Source organism: Gopherus flavomarginatus, chromosome 18 (genome assembly GCF_025201925.1).
Source record: "Gopherus flavomarginatus isolate rGopFla2 chromosome 18, rGopFla2.mat.asm, whole genome shotgun sequence".
NCBI classification, from domain to species: domain Eukaryota; kingdom Metazoa; phylum Chordata; order Testudines; family Testudinidae; genus Gopherus; species Gopherus flavomarginatus.
In genome coordinates this window covers 21,951,652-21,974,810 of record NC_066634.1, presented here as the reverse complement: position 1 = coordinate 21,974,810, position 23,159 = coordinate 21,951,652, and the positions used below count along the sequence as shown (strand labels likewise).

General features: G+C 52.3%; 1 protein-coding gene across 1 annotated transcript in view; it reads left to right on the top strand.

Moving 5' to 3' along the window:
• TIMM50 (translocase of inner mitochondrial membrane 50) overlaps window positions 1-17,642 on the top strand; it is a 53,468-nt gene extending 35,826 nt beyond the window's left edge. Inside the window, exons 5-11 of the mRNA XM_050928586.1 lie at window positions 3,796-3,854; window positions 5,924-6,043; window positions 8,708-8,812; window positions 10,436-10,534; window positions 14,940-15,096; window positions 15,822-15,928; window positions 17,145-17,642. Of these exons, the coding sequence (XP_050784543.1) occupies window positions 3,796-3,854; window positions 5,924-6,043; window positions 8,708-8,812; window positions 10,436-10,534; window positions 14,940-15,096; window positions 15,822-15,928; window positions 17,145-17,246 (749 nt within the window). The 3' untranslated portion in view covers window positions 17,247-17,642. The remainder of the gene's footprint in view (window positions 1-3,795; window positions 3,855-5,923; window positions 6,044-8,707; window positions 8,813-10,435; window positions 10,535-14,939; window positions 15,097-15,821; window positions 15,929-17,144) is intronic.
• Window positions 17,643-23,159: the final 5,517 nt, after the last annotated feature.

Below are 23,159 nucleotides of genomic sequence, written 5' to 3'. Positions count from 1 at the left end.
ATCAGACTCTTTATGTTACATTTGCCCCCTCCCTAAAGGAACCTAGAAAACAGAGGCAGATGGAACTTTGCTGAACACTTTCAAAGGCAGAAGGTCCAGCGAGCGGAACACTTTCAGATCAAACACGTACAGAAACACACACAGGAGGCAGGGCCTGGGCTTTGTCTGCCCGCGGACCCCTGAGAGCGAGTGAGCTGGGATAGGAAGCGCTTTTCACCTGCTCTGTTCAGCAGGCCTGGCATATGCTCTGTCCAGATTAAAAGCCATTTTTCAGTCAGTGGCCCATTGTCTGACATAATAGAAAACTCCCCCTCCCCCTTTTCCTCTCTCCAAATCTCTGGCTAATTCTTCGAGCTCTTCCTTTTAGATTTAAAGATGAACGGGTTGGGGTTAACGTAATTGTTTAACCACCATGCGCCAGCCATCATGTGACCTAGAATAATCTGTCAAGACACTGCAGCCCTTTTCTTCACCTCCCTTGTGTTTAAAACAATGGGTACCTACTCCCCTGTAGACATGCGGCAGATAACTTTCCGCTATAGGGCTGAGCGCCCTCTCCCCAAAGCTATTGTATGTTCTTGGTTTTCTTGAGGTCATGCCAAACGCTGTGCTTTTCAGCTTTAGGCTGCAAAGCTAATGTCCTCCCTGTGTTACAGAGGGGAAAGCAAGGCATGGAGAATGTTGTGTGTTAGTTTCAGACTTGGAAACTGATCAGTTTCTGAGCTCTGGTCAGTTTCAAACCTGGAACTAGAACCCAGGTGTCCTGTCTCCCAGCTGCTAGAATTTTCAAAAGGGTGACATTCGCTTCAAAAAATATTAATGAGTGTTGCACGTCTATAATATTCTGCATGGGAGGGAAGGGGACAATTGGACACAGAGTCCAAGTTTAAAACGTGATCCCAGACCAGTAACCGGTAAACTCGTTTGCAAATGAGATTTGGTTTTAAAACAATATTTCCCCCCCCCCCCCCGTTTAACTTTTCCAGGGTGGGTGTGTTGTGTTTTGTATTTTAAAGTGTTGCATCTGACAGACAAAGTCCAACACAGCCTTGGCCATGGTCAGATTCCCCTGTATGGGTCTGCAGTTGACACCTGAATCCCGCTCTCAACAGCCCCATCGTCATCCGCCCAGCTGCTCGGTCTGCATTATCATAACAATTGGCCTCAAATTATGTCCCATTCAGTGCGCCTGCCTTTGATTGATTAACTTACAGTTTCTGTTTGAATAACCCTGGCCGCTAAGATGGTAAAGCTGTAATCTCAGAGGGATAGTTAACAGCGATAGTGTGGGGACTCCGGACTCAGTCACACGCTCTCTACAGCCTGACCCCTGCTTATGGGAACATCTGAAGAGACAGGAGGCCAGTAATTGAAAAATCCATTCCTTGTGTGCGGTGGGAGGGGTGGAGGGATGCTTCTGCTTGTGCAAGAGCTGCATCAGATGGTCTGGATTGCCAGAAAGCAGCAGCCCACACTTCATCTGCTAGCATGGCGGATGATTGGAAGACACACAGTTGTATATTTTTGTTCCTGCACCACTGAGTGTTTTCCCTAGACTTTTGCTTTCTAGACACAGCGTCAGTGCCCCCAAGAGAAATGCAGTCATTGGCGTCTCATTTAGGGCAGCCTCCCTCCCTTTTAAAGGTATGGGAGTATCCAGCTTGACCCCTTAAAGAGAAGGGGCCTGATTTCTAGAAGGATGCTGCTCCTTGTTTTCTGAGAATCCCCTTTAGTGCCTCAAGTTCCACCACCCCCCGCCCCCCCAAAAAAATCTCTAGACACTTGAGTAGTTTGGCCCAGATTGGCAACTAAAAACTATGTTCTTATACTGTTGTGCTTATGCCTTCCTTCCCCCTCCCCTCCCTTCACCCCTAAATTCGGTTTGCCAATTAGAGAATGAAATAGTTTGTGGTAACTTGCCCCCACCTCTCACTGATGCAACAGAAGACCTGAATGATGCTTGTAAATAACAGAAACGAAGCATAAAATAACCAGTATATTTTAACGCATAAATTGCCACGAAAATTCTGCCAGTCTAGTTTCAAGTTCTACTTGCTGTCACCTGCCTCCCCCGTCCACTGAATTACCTTCCGACCCCCTTTTTGGTGATGATGGAAAACTATCTTCTGCCTCAAAACAAATGGCTGCTTGGGGCACTGTCGTGCTAGGTGCTGCACAGACCAACTGCGATCAGGGCCCCTGTTGTGCTGGGCACTGCACAGGCCCGGAGTAGTAACCGCCACTTGCTGGGGTGGTTTAATTGTGCCAGCAGGATAGAGCAGCTACATGGGAGACCGCACAGCTGCAGCAGTACCGCTGTGCTGCCAGCCTTAGGGCTGGTCTACATGGGAGTTGGGGGGTGGGAAATCGATCTAAGGCTACATCTACACTACAGCATAAAATCGAAATTAGTAAAACCGGTTTTATAAAACAGATATTATAAAATCGATTTTATGCGTCCACACTAGGGCACATTAATTCGGTGGTGTGCGTCCATGGTCCTAGGCTACCATCGATTTCCGGAGCGGTGCACTCTGGGTAGCTACAGTAAAAGAATGAGACCAATAACTTCGATTTCCGTCCACACTAACCCTAAATCGATATAGTAATATCGATTTTAGGGTTACTCCTCTCATTGGGGAGGAGTACAGAAATCGATTTTAAGAGCCCTTAAAATCGATTTAAAGTGCCTTGTAGTGTGGACGGGTACAGCGTTAAATCGATTTAACGCTGTTTAAATCGATTTAACTGTGTAGTGTGGACCAGGCCTAAGATACTCAACGTCAGCTACAGAGAATAGTGTAGCTGAAGTCGACGTATCTTAGGTTGACTTACCTCTTGTCCTCACAGCGCAGGATCGATGGCTGCAGCTCCCCCGTCGACTCCGCTGCGGCCTCTGGCCCTGGTGGAGTTCCAGAGTCGACGGGAGCGTGTTTGGGGATCGATTTATCACATCTAGACCAGATGCGATAAATCGATCCCCGATAGATCAATCACCAGCCGTGGATCCAGCGGGTAGTGTGGGCTTACACTTAGAGACAGACCCTGCCCCAAAGAGCGTACAGACTACTCACGAAGTGGGCTGGAAAATAGAGGTATAGAGAGGAAAAGGGACTTGTCTCTGGACAGAGAGCGGGTTGGTGTTAGAGCTGGGAATAGAACCCAGGTGTCATGAACTCCAAATTGGCAGCCCTGTCCAGAACATGCTGCCTCCCATGCTGGCTGGTCTGGGGAAGATGATGAGTAAACTCTTGCAAGGCTGGGTCACATGAACAGGATCCTACATGAGGATGTTGACACTTAACTAATCAGACCCTTTGCTGAAGCAAATTCTTACAGCATCACCAGTTTTGGGGCTGGTTTTCTTGTGCAGAGTCTCCTTGATGGAAGTATAATTGGAAGAGTTTGTGTCTCTGTAAGGATCCACGGCTAATGAAATGATAAATTCTATGTTGTACCTGCCTCTCTGGGTATTTTATGTGTTGCCATCATGAATGAGCAAAGCATGTTTGTGAGGGAAAGGAGCAGTAACCCTATTTTGCAGGTGGGAAACTGAGGCGTGCTGATTAAGTGACTTGGGCAAGATCTCCCAGGAAATCTGTAAGGAGCTAGAAACTGAACCTCAGTTCTAATGCTCCAAGCATTCTCCCTCCCACCCAGCCTCTTTGCATATGGTCCTTTCAGAATCCCTAGCGAGGCCAGGATTCGTTTTCCTGCTAGCTGTGATGTGTGGTGGGAAGACTTTTCCCTCTCTAGACGCTGCTGCTACATTCGACTGTTCCTCTTCTCTTGCAGATCCAGTGGTGGTTCAGCAGCTCCGAAGGACGTATAAATATTTCAAAGACTATAGGCAGGTGAGTTGCTGCACAAACCCTCCAGCAGGTCTTGAATAGCTCGTCAAAGGGCTGATCTTAGGCTCTCCAGTCAGGTGGAAATTCCAGGGTAAATTTCACAGGCTTGAGCCAAACGTAACTCTTATGATTAGGAAATCAAGCCCCTCTGCAGATATTCGAGTAGGTCTATTGCAGTTCTTTATCATTTGTCTTCTGATAACACGGAGATTGGCCCTGTTCAAACATGTGATGAAAGACGGTCCCAGCTCCAAAGAGCTCACAGTGACCTCACACTGCCTCCGATTTGTAAACCTGCCTCTCTTCTTTTCATGGATTTAACCTGGCCCTGGCATTTGAAGTTTGGCTTGAGAGGAAGGATGGCCCAGAGGATAGGGCACTAGCCTAGGTCTTCGGGCATCTAGGTCAGTTCCCTGCTTCGCCACGGATTTCAGTGTGACCTTGGGCATGTCATTCAGCACCCCTGTGCCTCAGTTTCCCACTCCTTAAAAAAGATGGGGGGAGGGCCTGATACTTCCCTACCACAGGGAAAGCCTGAAGTAGTTTGAATCCAGCGGGTAACAATCACAGTGAAGACAGTGCAGCAGACTAGGCTGGCAAGCAGAGTTTGTACCCCGGGTCCGTGCCTGGCTTGTACCACCTGTGCTGTCCTGTCTTCCTGGCTGCTCTTACCCCCGCTAGCTGGTTGAAGCTAGCTCCGGCGGGCTAACCCAGGCACAGCTGTTGCTGTGTAGACATCCCCTAAGGAAGACCGTAAGCCATTAATGAAATACATTTAGGCTGATGGTTCTTGTACTGAAAATTTGGAAGGGCCCACTGTGATCCTAGCCTGCCTTCCTGCATAGCACAGGCCAGAGATCTGCCCTCAAATTATTCCTTTTGAGCGAGAGCTTTTTTTTAAAAAAATCTTACCTTGATTTTAAAATTCCCAGTGATGGAGAATTCGCTGCGACCCTTGGTAAGTTGATCCAGTGGTTCGTTACCCTCCCAGTTAAAAACATGCCCCTTATTTCCAGTCTAAATGGGTCTAGCTTCAAAAAAAGGTTTTCTCCTTCGTCTTGCTGAGATCAGCATCCAGGCTTTTGTGTTCTTCCCCCTACAATGGTTGATGGTGCCCCGAATGTGTAGGTGCCGAGCTGTCTGTGTTGTGAATCTCATCAGCTATTCCAGGGTAGAAACTCTCCAACCTGAACTGTGGCCTGCCCCTTACACCTGGGCAGCTAAAAATCTCTTCACATCAGCAACTTTGCTCTAATTAGGAACTCACGTTCTCGTTAACGCTGCCAGCTTCTTGAACCATCTTCGCAGGGAAGGCGGAGAGGCCGCTGCCAGGCACGAATGGATAGCGGAGGACCATTTTAGACCTCATTTTAGAGTGCTCCTGCCAATAAAGCACTGTTCACACCAGTGTTTTTCATTGGCAAAACTTTTCTTGTTCGGGGGGGGAGAGTTTTTTTTCACACCCCTGAACCACAGACGTTTTGTCGCTCAGTTTCCAGTGTAGACAAAGCCTTGGTTTCAGGGGCACACAGATAGGGAAGACTACCAGATTGGGAGGGGACCTGTGTTCTCTGAAATCTCCCTCGTTAATTTTTGAGGCAAGATGTAACGAGGTGTTAATGGTGTTTTCCTGTTTCCTCTGATTAAACAGACGCCTTGTACAACAACTGGGAGTTGCAGGCATTTTTTCCAAAGCCGATAGGTTACGAGGTCAGCGTGGGGAGGGGGTCGAGGAGAGCAGGGAAGAAAGAGAACAGCAGATGTTCAGATCTGGATTGAAACTGCCCCTTCCTCCGCCACCTGTCAGTGACACTCAGGTATTCAGGGGCATGAGAATAGCATCTTGGGAACTAAAGCTTTCCAGGAAGGAGGAAGTGCCAGTGGAAGGGGCTGGATGTAGAGATGAAATGAACGATATCCGTGATGCAGGAATTCTGTATCTCGCCTGTGCGTGTTCATACTGTGTGCCAGATGGCCATGCTCTTCTGCCTTGCTGCTCCAAGCTCCTCCTTATCTGCCTTTCTCACGCACCTGTAACGCCTTTACTGTCTTCCTGGGTCTCTTTCCTGCAGATGATTATAGAGCCCACCAGCCCAAAGCTGCTTCCAGACCCCCTGAAAGAACCGTACTACCAGCCTCCCTACACTCTGGTCATCGAGCTTACAGATGTTTTGCTCCATCCCGAGTGGTCGGTAAGTCAGTCTCTCTCCCCTTTGCCGTCCCCCTTTCTGAAGAGTATGTTTCGGGGGGAGGAGGGCTCCTTCCCTCAAATTCTTTGTGTTATTTCAAGTGCTTTTGGGGACAGACACAGCGGGGGAGGCAGTGGGTTACTGCGTTAGCTGAGATCCTGCTAGATCGTAAATGAAATCTTGATGAGTGGTCCCAGCATGGCGCCTGTTTCTTCCTTATACAGGGCCACTCTATAGGTTGACACAATGGTCAGACCACAAGTAGCTTCCTAGGAAAAGCCTTTGGTGCTGCTAGTCAGGAATGGGGGTACAATTCTATGTACAAAGAGCCCAGATGGGCAGCAGGTTAGGACTGGTGTGTGTGTGTTTTAAGGTGTGTAGCCTGGAATTGGAGTTGCCGGGGTATACATCAGGATCAGTGGGCTCTGGCAAAGCTCTGTTCCGTATGGATAGTTCACTGACTTCAGCTGAACCGACCCTTGATTTTATTTCGGGAGTGCTAGCTGGACTCCAGGCCATTCCCGCAGATCTAGCAGCTGTAGCAAACAGAAGCTGTGCGTTGCCCACTGGGAGTGGGGAAGAGATGGACCCCTGTCTGCATGATCCTGAAAGCTGTTAGTAACTAAACCTTTTCTCAGCAGGCTGCTCCTGAGAGGAGGGGACATCTGGTTGTGGGGGAGCCAGCTGCAGGCCTTCTGCTGTGTAAATGGGTGTGCTGCTTCAGCAGATGCGCTGGGCCAAAGAGGAGGGTGGTGCCAGCAGAGATGAGGAGTGATCGCATTTGTTCCATCTTTCAAACTTTGGGTTCCTCTCCAGGACCTTGCAGCTTCTTGAGGCAGGATCGAATGTCTGCAGACAGTGATCATAAGCACGTAGGCCTGCTGTCTGACCCATTGGGTCCAGCCCTAGGTTCTAGCCTAATGCTGGAACAGAGCACTGACAAATGGAGAACTCACCTTGTGGATCAAGCTGTTGAATCCAACGCCTCCGGCCCCCACACATCTTCATCCCAATCCAGTTTCCCCTTGGCAGTCATTAGATCACAGTGCATATCTCAGGGTTAGAACATGTCTTCGATCTACCTCTTGGGAGCTGCTGCTTAGTTTGGTTGTGGAAGTCCTGAACTACATTGGTTCCCAAACTTTTCCACACCCCAACTCCATTTGAGCTCCCCTCCTGGTAATGTGGCCCCCTAGCTGAGGGGAGAAGGGGACCTGTACTGCCCTCACCCTGGACAGCAGCATCTCCCATGTCTTGCAGGGTTGAGCCCAGCACCCTCCCCCAGGTATTGCGGCCTGGTGCACGTTAGTGCCACTTGGATTTAGCCCATCCATCGTCTCTCTGAAGGTGGAGACAGAGGGGTGAACAGGTCAAATTTGTTTGGCATTGTGATCTAGCACGTGTGGTCGCAACGCCACTCTGGTTTGGCCCCTGGACGGCCCAAATGTCTCCCAAAGGTAGCGGTCATTGCATCACGAACCGTTTAACTAGTGTGAATTGGATGCATTTAACTTGATCACAGAACAGCGATTTGCAAGTAACCAAGGGAAGGGAGGCCGTAGACGTGGAGAGAAATGCTAGCGTTCCAGGATATGCTGGGAAGTCTGGAGTTGTCTGTGGATTTGAAGGACAGCTGATGGCTCTATTTCAGCGGGCTGGCCAGTCCTCGCTCTTGCATAGAGGGGAGCTTGTGGACAGAGCAGTGCTGCTAACTTCCAATAACCCTGACATCATTCACCTGTTTGATTTGCTAACTCACCAGCCACGGCGCAGGGCGTCTTTGGGATCTAAGCATTGGTTTAACACACAGTCTGTCGGGTTGTGGTCCACAGAGCAGGCCTGCCCAGTGCTTGGACCAACAAAGACACCCAAACAGGTGGGGAATGAAGGGTTTGGGGGAGTTGCATGCTTCCACTGGCTCCACTTTCTCCATTGCATCAAACAAGCTGCTTGTGTTCATTCTCAAGGCCCTTCACGCCTCTCCCCTACCTGTCTTCTATAGTTGGCTATTGAGAAGTTGACTCCTGCCTCCGATCAGCCCCCAGCACCAGCCGCCCACTTGTGAAAGTCTCAAACATGCACCTTTGTGCTCCTCTCCGTGCTGCTTGCGAGGAGTTCTCTGTACACATCTGCCCGATTAACTTCCCTCAGGTCCCTCCTTCACACTCCTTTCCCATGAGGCCTACAGAAAAATCGACTGTGGTTGGGTCGCTGTGGTGATGAGACCACTGGCTGCTATGCCGAGCGGTGTCGTCGTGGTGTTTCCATGTACTGCCCCATTGGTCTGTGTGTCTGTCTCGGATTGTCAGCCCTTTGGGACAGAGATCGTCTTTTTGTTGTGTGTTTGTCCAATGCCTGGCACAACGGGGTCCTGCTTCTAGGCCCTACAATAATACAGGATACAGCAGGCCCTATGGTAATGCGTGAGTCGAGGAGGGAAGGGGGCATCCCATGAAGAACCGCTGGCCTCTTTCCCAGGCTACCATTTGCCTTATTCCCCCTGTGTTCTCTCCATGCTGTGTAGCAGCCCCAGAGCACTTGGCTGCTCTCCCTGCTGGACGATGTGATGCCTCCGATATCAGCCTCTCTGTTGAAAATCAGCTCCTGTCATTCCCTAGCGAGTTGTCATCTCATGGCTTTTCTTTCTGTCCCTCCCTTTGTCTCTAGCTAGTAACCGGCTGGCGCTTTAAGAAGAGACCTGGCATTGACAGTCTGTTTCAGCAGCTGGCGCCACACTATGAAATAGTCATCTTCACGTCAGAGACGGGCATGGTGAGTGCCGGGGGGCATGAGCAGTGTTGTCTTCTCAGACAGGTGCAGCTGGCATGCCCTGGTTAAAAGGGGGGGTGGGAAAGACTCAACGCCTCTCCAGCCATCTCTGGCAAACCTGGCTGTGCGGCGTACAGATGGGGACGCACTGGGCTCCTTGTGTTCGCAGCTCCAGCCATTGGGCTGGCACCCTGGTTTGTGGCCCTTAAACCTGGGACTTAGGGGAAGAGTTGGTTTAGCCAGTGTAGGGAAGTTGATTGTTTATACCCAGACTCCCAGGAGCAAGTGTCCCCCTTGCTATGCTAGGCAAAGTCTCTGCATACTCTTGACCTGCCTTCAGTAGATAGCTGGGGCTTGAATGGCGGAGTTTGGACCATGTCACTGCTCATTTGAATATATGTGGACCCCATCTTCTCCATTCCTCCTGTTGAATTGGGGCTATTACTGTGCTAATTTGGTGGGACTGTCCGCGAGAAGGGGGGATGTTTGCATCCATCAGGCAAAAAACCCTGCCCTTGTTGGAACCTGCTGAGGGAACAGCATGCATCTGGCCAGCTGTGCTGCCCTCAAAGCATGTCAAGGGACTGGCTGGCCCGTGCTGTGATCCGGCATAGCTTCCCCTTTGGTGCACTGGGGGGTGGATTCCTGCAGGCTGCCCCAGCAAAACACACCAGCTTCACGAGACCTATCTGAACCCAAGTCCACAACGGGGCACTCCCGAACTCGGGTGTGCACAGCCACGGGCTGCCTCTCTGTCTCCAGAATGATTAAACGCCCCATCCAATGTTGCCTATGATATTTGTGTGAGTTGTGGGCTGGGGAGATGCCAGCTTTTGTGGGCTCCGCTGGAGACCTTGGTAATTACTAACCTTTAACTAAGCATTCCTTGTTCCTCTCCGCGTTCCTGACCAATGCCTTTTCTAGCCTCCTCCCTAGTGCACATGTTTCTTGTGTTACTACTGCCAAACTTGGCCAGCTGTGACATCAAGCTGAACGATGGATTTGGGGGTGTATCAGGGTGACTGAAAAGCACATCCGTTTGCTTTGTGTGCGTCCTGGAAGAAATGCCTGGGAGCCATTAGTAAAGCTGGTCAGGAATTTTCCATCTGTCTGATTTTCTGACAGAAGATGCCCTTTTCACAAAATGGAAGTTTTCCATGGGTAAATTTCTGTTTTACCGAAAGAAAATTGATTGTTTTCTGTTGGGAAAATCAAAATCTTGGCTCCCCAACTGCTCATGTTGTGTGAGTTTCACGTTCTGCCTCCAAAAGCTGAAATTTTTTTTGTTTTGGTTCTCTAAAATGCACTTTTCTGAAATCTCTTCCCAGGAAAAATGGCACCTTTTTGACCCTATTTGGGATGAGGTTTTTCCCAAAACTATTACAATTTTCACTGGAAGGTATTGCCATTTTCCAGCCAGCTGTATGTATTAAGTTGTCCCGGACTTTTGAAACCTGTGTTTGGTTTTCTTTAGCTTCACGTATCTACATGCTGCTACTCAGAAGCTCTGTTGTTGACCTCTAATGTTTTTCAAGATGTGTCTGTGAGTGAAGAGCTATGGATTCATTTAAGCCTAGAGGGTTGTCTGGTACAGGCCTTGAATCACCCCTCTTCTTTCTCCTCCAGACGGCATTCCCCCTCATTGACAGTGTGGATCCTCATGGATTCATCTCCTATCGGCTTTTCCGAGATGCCACCCGTTACATGGATGGACACCATGTTAAGGTATCTTTACTGGGGGTTCTGGCTTGAATAGTTTCGCTGCTTCCTAGTGCTGGAGACGCAGAATAATCTCAGAACACATCTGTGCTGGAGTGAGCAGGAAACTGACTGGGTCTGAACGCTTCATGCGATATGTGGTTAATGTGCTGCTTTCAGACGGTTGCCTACGTATCCTGATGTAACCTTGCCCTCTAGCTCTGCCAGTGCCCCCTCAGTCCTGTCCTGCCGCCTCCCCGAACTGTTCCAGTCTTGGACTAGTCACACGGCTCTGCCAGTTAACTTCAGTCTTTCCCCATCAGAGGCTCACAGTGCTGAGCTTTTCCAGATTATGTAGTGGGTTTTGTGTTGTGAGCCTCAGCAGCTAAAAAGCATGTAAGCTTCTGCAGCAGTCAATTCGTGCCCGTAGAAGCATACACCAAAAAACCTCTTTACAGCTTTCTCAAGTAATGGCTGTAAATACTGAGCTGAGACAGGTCCTCATCCAAGGGTATGATGGAGGCAGAAGTAGCAGAGAAATCTTCCATTTCCCCTGGCGCTTGCTGGGGGAAGTGGTTGAAAGGGAAATGGAGTCTCCTTCATCGAGTAACCCCAGCTTCGTGCAGATGTAACCCTGTCTAGCTCTGAGTCATGTCTTCTGACTTCACTGATGCAAATTCTACTGTGTGTCTGTCAGAGAATGTGACCATTCTGGCCGTAATCTTGCTTTGAAAGGTAACCGATGGCTGGGGGAGCATGCTGGCTTTGTGCCCTTCGATACATAAGGAAGGCCTCTAGGGACTTTGTTTCCTAGTTTTGTTCGTTCACTGGGGCTTCTTGATGTGAGGACTCTTAGGGTACGTCTACACTTGGCCACAGGGCAGACTGTGGGGATGTGAATTGCAGAACAAACCGAAGTATTGTGCTGATATTTCTGGTGGGAACTAAAAGGTACCTTATTTGCACTAACACAGTCCTCTCCATTAATGCAAAGTAGGTACCTTTTAGTTCATACTGGGGGTAACTAGAGTGCAATACCTCAGCGTGCTGTGCAGTTCACACTCCCCGTAGTCTGAAGTGTAGGCAAGACCATAATCTCAGGAAAATTAATCAAATGAACAAATCCACTTCAAATTCACACCTTTTGTTAAACTGCATTACATTCCCGTGTGAGCAATCTCACTCTGAATTAGTGGCGTTCAATTGGTTGACGTTAATTTAATGTGGAAGTGAATAAGATAAAATGAATTCAAGTCCCTTTATGTCTGAATTTAAAGCATCCACGAGAGTAGAGCCCGGCGCAGATACAAAAATGTGGATCTGCAACCGATCTGCCAAGATTGTTGGTAATACAACTGCATCCGCGGATGCAAATATCTATGGATAAAAAGTGGATATCTGTGGATTTCCAGGGCTGTACAAATGGGTGTGATGCAATTTAGTTAATCCACCTAAAAGTTAATTGGGATTAATTTTCTTGGATGTCCTCATGTAGACAAACTCTGGTTTTGTCTGCTCTCCAAGACCCTGTGGAGACCTGGCAAACTGATGACGTTGCAGATGCCGAAGAAATGACGCCAGATTCAGAGGCGAAAGCGACTTTTGTTTCAGATGTTTAAAACTTTTTGTTTGAGACAATGGCCAATAAACTCAAACACTCGAGAGAACTGTCTTTCCATCTGACAAGGCTCTTCATCGGCCCTTCTCCATCATCTGCACAATCAAGGGACAATCAGGCTTAATATTTCCAGCTTTAAAAATTAGCAGAATTGCAAGGAGGGCTGCCAGGTAAAGGAGAAAAATGGGGGGAAAGGCAATTTGTTCCCTTGTGCAGGTCACCTTTAAAACAAAGGCAGCTGCTCTGAGCTTTGCTGCTTCAGTATGATGTAGATCCCTGCCTGATTGTGCTAGATTATTACCAAACTCAGAGCTTTCCCTTGACTGACTTGATGCATTGGTTGTGTTTAACAAGGGGCCCCTCTCAGCTGTCAGCCCTCCAGAAACATGCTGTATGTTAATTTTAGTGTCTCAGCTGCTGGTGTGCGGTGGAGGGGAGGGGAGGCCCTCCTGCACTTTGCTCTGTCCTCCGGTGAGTGATGGTACGTACAGCATCTGCCTGCTGCCTCAGTGGCAGAATGCAAACATGGAGACGATCCGTGACAGCCTTGTCTACCCTGACCTTGTATTCCTGTGTGTCTGCCACTCGGGCTCTCTGAATCCAGCAGAAGGCTTGAGTCTCTGTGACTTCTAGACACGCATGCACAGCTGTCTGACTGGACATTAAAACTCTCCCAGGCAGCTTACACCCCTTTTGGGATGTAGGCTGCTCAAAATTCAGCGCTGCCCTGCGCTTTCTCCCGCTCTGAGCGCAGTAGTGTTAGCCTTGGGTCCCCATGTGATGCCCGATGTCCGTGAAATAGTCCCATATCACCTCTGCATCTCGGCAGTGCTGTGCCCGTGAAAAGCTGCCCTCTTTCCCCAGCCCTTGCCTCATGCGCTGTAATTCAAACACCGCTGTCCACGCTCCGTAATAGAGCAGGGATGTTTTGCTTTGCTATGGACCTTCTGTCTCTCTTTTCCCCCCACACACGCCCTCCCTCCTGCTCACCTCCCATCTGCTGTCCCGGAGTGGGCAGGGCGTCCTTTTCTCTCAGGGCAGCTCTTCTGTGTTTTGATTGTTTGTGGATTTTGGAGGGGGCGGGGCGGCTTTGCAAGGAGCAGCCCTGCTGTTCCATCCAAGATGTCGCAGCTTTAGAAAGAGCTTGCTGGTACCGTAACCGGGATTCGTTCCCCAGCGGGACATTTTTTTTGTTTACGAGTGGAATATCGCGGAGGAGGGGACAGGGCGACAAGTGTGTAAATCAGATCTGGAGGCTGCGTCGTGGTACTGCCCTGTTTGCTGCTGGTACTACCGAAAAATAATAATAATCATAAAATTCTGGGTTAACTCAGCTTTTAAATCCATTGCCCTGTTGTCACTTCTGTGCTATTACCAGCCCCATGTGCAGTGATCGGATGCTGCGAAGCATGCTGTGAATATACATCCCTCCCCACCACCAGTCCTAGCAGGGAATGTAGACCCCTGCAGCAATCACATGATGACTCCCCTCCCCCGCCTTCCAGTGTACCCTGTCTGAGCAGCACTAGCAAGGTCATGCAATGATCCAGACACTGTATGGGGGAGGCAGTGCATCCTAGTGGATAGTGCACTGGATTGGGACTTGAGACCTGGGCTCAGTCCCTGGTTCTGCCACCGGCCTCCTAGGTAGGTTACTTCCCCTCTCTGCCTCTATTTCCCCATCTGTAAAATGGGGATTAATGATACCGGCTTCCTTGGTGAAGTACTTTAAGATCTAAGGATGGAAAGTGCTAGGTGGGAACTAGTGGTAGCTGTTGGATTCCTGGCCTTCTGCACCGCCCAGTGCCACAGGTTGCTCTTTTGTTCTGACTTCACCAGCCTTTACACGATCCCTCAGTCATTCTCACTATGGGATGGAGAGGAAGGGTCTGACTAGCATCTCCTTTACACACACACACACACACACACTCACTCGCTCTCGCTCTCGCTCTCTCTAAGCCACCCCGCAGAGCCGACTGGCATCCTGCCCCCCCCAGCCCTGGATTTTTAGGGCTTGCCACGTAGACCTGGAACAGTGAACCATGACTCTGAACGAAAGCCGTAACGACTGCGCTTTTCCCGCAGTGCTAGGGATCTGTGTGCTATGGGGCTGGACCCCTCGGGCAGAGCAGGTGGATTGATTGAGTCGTTGGTGGCTTTCTTGAAAGTTTTGCTCCGATGTGAGCCCTGGAAGCTGCGCTGAGCCAGCGGCAAGCTGCCCTCCTTGTGTAGCCCATAAAGTGGGACACAACCTGTCTAGGCAGAGGAACAGCCTCCTTAGAAAGAGGAGGGTGACTAGAAACGCCCTTGGGTCAACATGCAAACTCTGTCCCTGAGGAGAAAAGTCCTAGGATTTCCCCCTCCCCCAACCTCATGTGTCCTGGGCCTGACGCTGATCTGTCCCCCCTGTAGCTGGACCCCCCAGGGTATCCGGAGCTGTGTCTGATTGACTTGTCTGAAGGCCCTTGGGGGCTGGGCCCCATGCCCATCCCCTCGGGCTGCATCTGCCTGCGTTTTCCCTGCCGCCTTCCAGCCACAGTGGAAACGTTAGGACTGAAAGTCTAGAGCAGTTGCTGATTTTCAAACTGCAGTCTGTCTGGACCCACCTGTTGGCCAAAATCCCTGAATGCTCCTGATCAGGAGAGAAGCTGCAGTGGAGGGGCTGGGGCGAGGGGATGGAAGCCCAGCCTAGGCTGGGCGGGGGGAGATCTGTCTCCTGGGCTGTCCTACAGTGCCCCGTGGTGCCGGCTGCATCGGGTTCTAGGGTGCTGGAGAGCTCAGGTTTCAGCTTCTGTCCCATGTCTCCACGTCTAGGATATTTCCTGCCTGAACAGAGACCCCGCCAAGGTGGTGGTGGTGGACTGCAAGAAGGAGGCATTCCGCCTGCAGCCCTTTAATGGCATGGCGCTGAAGAAATGGGACGGCAGCTCCGACGACAGAACGCTCTTTGACCTCGCCGCCTTCCTGAAGAGTAAGGGGGGAGGGAGTGTCCCTCTGCCAGGGGCTGCTGCTGGCGTGGGGGGGTGCTTGGCGATGAAATTGGACTGGATCATGGCTCCGTAAGGCCATGGGACAGTTACACTCACTGACTGCCTGACCCGTTCCTGTGGGCGAGGGAACACTGCGTTTATATCTGGAAGGTCCAGGAGTTAGCCCCCCTCCAGCTGCTCCCTAAGTTCCCACAGAGAGTGGGTCTCTCTGGGCCTCTCCCCTGGGAACAGGCAGCATTTCAGAGAGGGGCCTAGACAGAGGCACCAGAAGGGGGGACCAGGGGGCCCTGGCCCATCCACTTTTTGCCCCTCCCCTGAGGCCTCTCCCCTGGCTAGGCTGGAAACTGGAACCTGGGGAGCTGTGGACCCTCCGCCTGCCCTAGGTGGGTGCCCTGGGGCCTAGGGACAAAGGCTGAGAGCTGCTCTTGGCGCCCCCCGTTCTCCCTGCACAGGTGGAGGGACCTGGGTTCCCGGCCTGGCTCCAGCTTCTGGCTTGGCTAGGGGTCGGGGCCTCGGTGGAAGAGGTGGGGCAAGGGCAGGACCACAGAGTCCGTCGCCCCTGAGTCTAGACCCGCTGACCCTAGCAGGAACGTAATGCTGCGTATACGCACACAGTGCAGAATCCCTGCCTCCCGGCCTGGCTTTGTCTGACGTGTTCGCATGCCCATGCTCAGCTTCTCCTTCCCCACCTCTCATTGCCCGACAGCTATTGCCTTGAGCGGAGTCGAGGATGTCAGGACAGTGCTGGAGAACTACTCGATGGAGGACGACCCGCTGGAAGCGTTTAAACGTAGGCAGTCTCAGCTGGAGCAGGTAAGGGTGCCGATCTCACGGCTCCTGCCTCCCCGGCTTAGGCTGCGGCCCCAGAAGGCAGGGGGCAGCATGGAGTCTGTCCTCAGAGCCTTGGGGGATGGGATGATGTTTGTACTACAGCAGCATCTTCCAGTAACGAGATCGGGGCCTCTTCGTGCCGATGCTGCGCAGACAGAACAGAGCTTAGTCTTATACAGCAAGGGTCAGGAGGGGGTTTTGGGAGCAGGGTAGGTTCCTACTCACTAGTCACGTGGAACAGAATAGAGTGTCTTGTTTTTCATCTGTTGAAATGTGGCAAGATCCCCCCGGCTTGCTTGTGGAAACCCTAGACAGATGTCTCGACGGTGGTGAGGAACCAATGACGCGAGGGGGGTGGGTGCAGCTGGGAGCACTGGCCAAGTCCTTCCCCAGGAAGCGTTAGGAAGGCTTCAGGGGCTGCTCTGCATGCAGGTATCCTATCGCCGTGGCTAGATTGGCTGGGAAACTTACTGGAATCAGCCCTCCCGAAGTAAGTACCTTGCTACTGGGCTAACTGCATCCACGCTAAGGGTTGTCCTGCTTTAATGATAGCTGGGTCAGAACCAATGTAGTTGTTACATTGTCATGATAAAGCCCTAGCTTTTCGTCAGTAGATCTCGGAGAGCTTTGCAAAGGAGATCAGTATTGTGGACATGGGGAAACTGAGGCTTGGAGTAGCGAAGTGACTGGCCCAAGGCCAGCCAGCAGCAGAGCTGGGAAAAGAAACCAGCGTTCCTGCAAGCCCCTCAACTGTATTTCGCCTGTCAGGCTCACCCTGATGCTGAGCATATCAGTGACGGGCTCACCTGTGTGATGTGCTCACTCACGTCTCAGCCTGGATGTGTGCTGGCAAGAGCCACCACCTCCCGTTGGATTTTAGTGCAACGATTTATCGTTTGTGCGTCGTCTGAAGGCTGAGGCGAAAGGATGGGCTGGGGGTGAAAGCACAGGGGTGGCAATCCGCTCTTGAGTGTATTCCCACTGCTACCACCAACTCCTTGTGGGAAGTTGGACGATCACGTCACCTCCCTGGCTGAAATCACGCCTGAGTCACCGCCCGGTAGCTGTGGCATAGACGGGGCTCAGTGGCTAATAGTGGAAGGCTCAAGGAAGTCCTCAGCTCGGTGCTGTTGGGGCCGTGGGGGGCTGGGAGCACGCCCCAGTAACGCAGGCCTTGTGTCCTTCCCTGTGCGTGCAGGAGGAACAGCAGCGGCTCGCCGACCTGTCCAAGAACAAGAAGCAGCAGCTTTTCCTGGGCTCCCTGGCAAGCCGGCTATGGCCTCGGTCGAAGCAGCAGTGATGCTCTCCTGTGCAGCTCCACCCACTTGTGGACCGTCAGAGCAACGTGGTCTGGGGGGATGGGGTTCCAGCAATGGCATCTCATCTACAAGGCCTGCAGAACTGCCTTCAGACTGTGTCCTTTCCAGACCCGCTCTGCGGGGTGGAGAGCCAGCCGGCAGAGATTCCCACGCCAGCTCTACGGTGGCCTAGTGGGGCCTGTGTGTCTGCAGAGAAATGGACTTCTCAGTACAAATAAATTGGGGTGGGGAGGGTCACTCCCTAATTAGCTTCTAGATCTCACCCCCCTCTGTATCGTGTTTCCTTCAGACGAGAGAGAGGACTGTGCTGCTCCTGTTGGCGTGAATGGAACCGGTGGTACGCACGCTTCAAATAAAGGGTCATCTTTCTACAGGCAGCTTATGGCGCGTCCCTGCTTTGCTCTTCTCCCTTAGTCATGGCGGGGGGTAGGAGGTGGTGTCTAAAGCCATGGCTTCCCTGTGTGGAAGGGGCAATTGAGCCAGTCACTCACTACAAGAGGGCACCCACCTTAGCTCCGTCAGGGTTTGCCAAGGACTGGTGTAGCTGGGGCCACAAATCGTCTTTTGGAAGGGCGGCAGGAGGTAGATGTTGCACAGATTGTTCAGTCTCAGTGCAAGGGAAGCAAGCGGTCCTGATGATCTGCTCCCTGCCAAACCGGATGGGCAGGGGTGGCTGGCCCCACATGCACTGGGAGAGTGTAGAAACGAGAGGGGCGAATGGCCGTGAATCTATAAAATGCACCTCCAGCTCGAGACCATCTGGCCCCTCTCGTTTCAGGGCTAAGCGTGACCCCTGCCTGTCCAGGGGTCAGAGTACAGTCACTGCAGCCTTCTACCCTCTGTTGGAGCGGTCATCTACATACCCAAGTGAGATCCTCTTCCGTTTCCTTTAAATGTTCCTTCCCCAACCCTGCCACCGGCCTTGCTAGGGGGAGGTTTAGGTAGCACGCTCCCACCTCTTGTCTGACATCCATTTCCCCAGGTCTTGCCCGCTTCCCCCAAGTGCACTGACCTTTCCCACTCCAGAGCCGGGTTTGCCTGCTCCCTGTTAAATAGATTGGCTTCAATCTGCATTTTGGTGCCTGGGGGGAGGGCAAGGCCTCGGGCAGATTGGCCACCAACCCCCTCAAGCGAGGTCTATGATTGCGTGAGGCTGGAGCAGCCTGGTTTTTCTCCTAAGCATCGTTGTAAAGTGTAAATGCCAGGGGCTTCTAACGGCAATAAATCCACCGTAGATTTGGAGCCAAAAAGCGTGTTTGAATTTTTAAGTAAGATCCTTGGGGTTTTTTCCTATCCCTTCCTGCAGTTGGAAGGAAGTGACCGGAAGCGATTGACAGCCTCCTGTGTTCAGAGGCTGCCATTGCTTGGCGTGGGGACTTGTGTATTATTTAAAGGAAACAGATGGGGAAGGACAGTTCCAAGTGTGGTGAATCCCTGTGTATTAGTTGCCTGATGCAGGTTAAAATTGCAGTTGTGGAAGTGGCTGGAAGGGGGAGTGTTCCTGGTTCGATTCAGGAAAACAAGTCCTAGTTTCTATCCCCAGACCAAAGCTGGATGCAAACAGGAAAGTAAACAGATTGGGATGAGCAGACACAGCGTTTCCTTAAACTGGTGGGATTGGTTCACTCTGATTCCAGTTCAGGCGGGCTCTGCCGGCTAGAACTCCGATTACGGCCTGGGCCGTGCTGCCATGGCTGCGCCCGTACGCCTGGAAGCTTCACTGGCTTTCGGCAAACCAGGGTTCGAGCTTGGCACTGCGCCAGGGTGAAATTTACCAGCCCACCTAGTCAATCTGCCGGCGCAGCTGGGAAGTCGCTCGATATCTTATTCACCCCGTCAGAATAATTTCCCTCGCCTCCCCGCTTTGTCCCAGCCTGTTTAACGAGATTAACATAATTTAGGGGTTGAATGTAACATTTGCCTCTTGTTTCCACTGCTTAGCCCAAGGGAGTGGGTGAGCTGGGAAGTGCCGTCTCTCCCTGCATGCCTTCGCGCCCCCCGCCCTATTAACACAGCCCCCTTGTCCTCCCCTATGACTCAGCTGTCCCGTTTTCCTCAGCGAGGGTTAGTTAATTCAGCCCGTGATCTCCCCTTGCTGGTTTTGTTGTTTCCTCATTCTTCGTAGAAAGAATAAGAAGAAATAAAAGGCACTTCCCGTCAGGAACTGAACCCACATCTTTCCCACACTTGACTCCAGCAAGGCAGGCGGAACCAGCCATCCTGCCTCGGCAGGGGCTGCTGGGGAGGTGATGGGGTGGGGGGTAGATAAGCAACTGAGTTGTTTTGAACATAAACAGGATACGGGGCTGTAATGCTGCCTGGTTTACTCGGAGGGGCTGTATTTAGAAAAGCTGACTCCGGGAGGGGGGTGCTGAACAAGTTTGGGCTGTTTGTTTGGTGTCCCCCTGCCGCCCCCTCCCCCCCCCCCCGGGTGGAAGGAGGAAGCAGATGCATCTGTAGGAGATAGAGGGAGTAAAGTTTTGGTTCCTCCAGCCTGCCCTTTGGCTCCTGCAATCAGCTGATCTCTTCCACATCCCAGGAGTGGATCCCTGTGTTCAAAGCCCCAGCAGCCTCTGCTTCCCAGGTAGAAGGAGGGCTGGGAATGACCAGCAGGCAGGGAGGTGCCCAGATCCCACCCCAATCCAACTCTTTTGCAAGATCCTGCTTCCAACTGTGTTCCATTGTGTCGGGGCAAGGAGGATGGGATTTAGGAGTAGCCAGAGGGTTAACTCTGGTTTTGCTGGAGGCTTCCTTGGACGCTTGAGATGGACTATGAGGTTTCTCCCTCCTTAATGGGAGCAGATGTATTGGATCTTCACCAGGGTGAGCCTTTCTGCCGCGATCTCCCCTGCGGCCCCTAGCCCTGTGTTGGGGTGAGCTCTGAGGGCAAGGGGAGCACACTTTCTACGGAGCCTCTCACATTGCTTCCTGCAGCCCCACGCCTCCAGCCCCATGCTGGGGCTTTGGGGTCAGCACTATGGCGAGGGAGAGCGCCCCCCACTGAGCTATCCCACTCCCTGCAGCGCAGCGCCCCACTAGCAGTGGAGGAGGAGTCCGGAGGAGAACTGGCTGCCTCTCACTGAGGACAGGGTTAACCTGTGCAGCTTTGTGGAGCAGTTAAGAAGCTGCTGGAAGAGTTGCTGTCTTTCCCCCAAAGCCCCTCTTGATCCTGATTGTGTAGCAGCCTCACGGTGCAGCCAGAAGCTGCTTTCTAAACAGAGTTTTTGCTCTTGCGTCCCGTTGGGCCCAGATCACCAGGAGCGGGTGTGAGATGGGGAGGGGAGAAACCAGTTCCGCACTCTTCAGCGGTTACCACTCAGAGGCAGTTCCGGAGGAGCGAACCCACTTCTCAGATCTCCTGGCTGGGACTTGGTGTAAATGTTAGTGATTTACGGTAGTGCTGAGGCAGCCCGGACCAAGACACGCACCCTGCCCTTGTGTGCATGTGGGGGGAAAAGGGGGTCATGGCCAAAAAAAAAAAATAAATCAATTGACTAATTAAAAATCGAGCGGAGCCGCTGAGCTCAGGGCGTTTTGCGCCGGCTGCAGTCTGCCCAGTGCAACGGGTGCTGCTGCCAGGCCAAATGCTCTCCGTGGCAGGCGCTGCCCAGATGATCCTGTCCCTAAAGCGGTGCCTGTGCAACCAGACAAAGGGCAGGAGGGGAAACTGAGGCATGGAGCAGGTTCGTGACTTGCCCATGGTCAGCTGTCAAGCCACAAATAGAACCCAGGTGTCCTGGGCTCCTGCTGGGCCATGCTTCACCACTGCTGGGGTAGAGCCATGTAGCTTGCTTGCCCCAGTGGCTCCCCTATTCCTTGCTTTCCTGTCTCTCAGCGGGACTTGGGATGCTGCTGGGTGTAGAGCCCGGGGAGTGACGTTCGTCAGGGCAGCTGAGCCCTACCAGCTCCATGTTACCCTCCCTCTGGAGCACCCTTTTCCCAGCCATTGAGGTGCTGCTGTCTGGGGGCCTGGATTACCCAGGGTGCTTCAGCTGAGCTCCGGCAGGCAGGGAGCCCCTGGCACGTGGGTCCTGCTGTCCCATGGGGCTGCAGTGCCGAAAGGGCCCACGATTAGTGCAAGGAGCCGCCTCATCCCTCCCAGCAGGAAGGAAGCGCGTTCCGGGCACCGGGGCTCAGAGTCAGGGAAAATCGCCAGCCCCCAGGTTCACATGATCTCAGCCCTTGGCCATTCATGCCCTGGGATGGGCCCCGGGCCAGGCGGCCATATGAGCAGGGCGGGCGGGTGTGAATCAGTAGGGGCGGGTTGGCGAAGTGCTGCTGCATTCACACAGGTCAGCCGGTGCCCCACAGCTATGTCCTCCGTCGTACAGGTAGGAGTGCTAAGCAGCGAGGCGAACGCAACCACCCCTGGCTAGGCCAGAAAAGAATGGAGTCTACCACTGCCCCCTGCAACCCGCAGTCCTCCTGATAGCATCTACCAGGCTCACCCCAGATCGCGCCAGGCACTGCACAGCCCCTGACTGAGGTCACGGCCCCCATCCTGCCAGGCGCTTCACACACACCCCACTGGGATAGGGGCCACCTCTCCTGCACGGACACCTAATGAGAGAGAATCCCTGACAGCTTAGTCTAAGTAGATGAGGTGGGAGGGGAAACTGAGGCACAGAGTGGGACCAGGACTTGCAGCCGCTCAGAGCTGGGGATAGAAGCCATGTCTCCTGCTGCCCATGGCACCAGGCCACCCCACTGCTCCTCCTTATGTCTTCATGTTCGCTCAGGGTGCCTTCCTTTTCAGCCGGCAGCTCCGATGAGCATCCATTGGAGCAGTGGGGGGCCAGGTATGGCGGCAATGGCTGGATGCTGCCAGCAGTCTGGGTTTCCCTGCAGCTAGGTCTCATGAGAATGAGCCTTACGCTGGAGTCTCTTGCCACGCATTTACATGCCCATCCTCCATTCTCCTCACTTTGGGAAGGGAAGGTTGGGGGGCAGAAGCTCTATGGGGGCAGAGTTAAGGCTGTTGGGGTATCTTAGTTGCAAATTTCTCGCCTGTTAGGGGATGCTTGTTAATTTCACTTGGAGTTTCTTGTTTCTTTTTTGTTGTTGTTGATGATTCTCTCTCTCTCCCCCCTTTTCGCTACTTCCAGCGTGTTTTAGAAGGCTTTCGCCTCCACCGATCCCCGACCTCTCCTCTCGGTGCTGTTAGCAGTAGTTTGACGGAGCTCTCTGAGGTGCCGCAGGGAGGTAGCATGGGCTGGGGGACTGGCGGTCAGGGCTGTCACCTTCACCAAGTCCCCCCTCGTCTCTGGGCCTTCGTTTCCCCAGCGGTAAAATGAGACATTTCATCCTTTTGGAAAATGCTTTGAGATCTGCAGATGCACAGAGCTAATCTCCACTTTCTGTCTCATATTTAGCTTGTCGGCTCTTTGGGGCAGGGACTGCCTTTGTGGTCTGTTTGTGCAGCTCCTGGCACACTGGGCTCTGGGTGCCTGACTGGGGTGCCTAGGTGCTACTATAATACACCTAATAGGATTAAAAATGTACTGTGCCTTTCACACTGGGGTGCCTTTCACACTGGGGTGCCTAGATGGTACCGTAATACACCTAATAGCATTAAAAATGTACAGCACCTGACACACCAATACCACTACTACTAATAATAATAAAGGGAAGAGCTCAGTTGCTCTGCAACTATGGCCGTTGGGCGTCAGGTAAGAACCTGGGCAGCTTGTGAAAGCTGAGCTAAGAGGCTTGGGGGTCGCTCTAGGTGCAGTGGTTACAGCATCCAAGATTCTCCTCCCTGTAGGTGCCACTCGGTAGCGAAGGAGGTGGCAAAGAGCCAGCTCCCCCCTTCAACTGAGGTGCGAGGACAGACCGGCCGAGCCCTGGCTTTTCAGCAGGGGACCAGCTAGGTCGGCATGTTTCTGCCCCTCCTG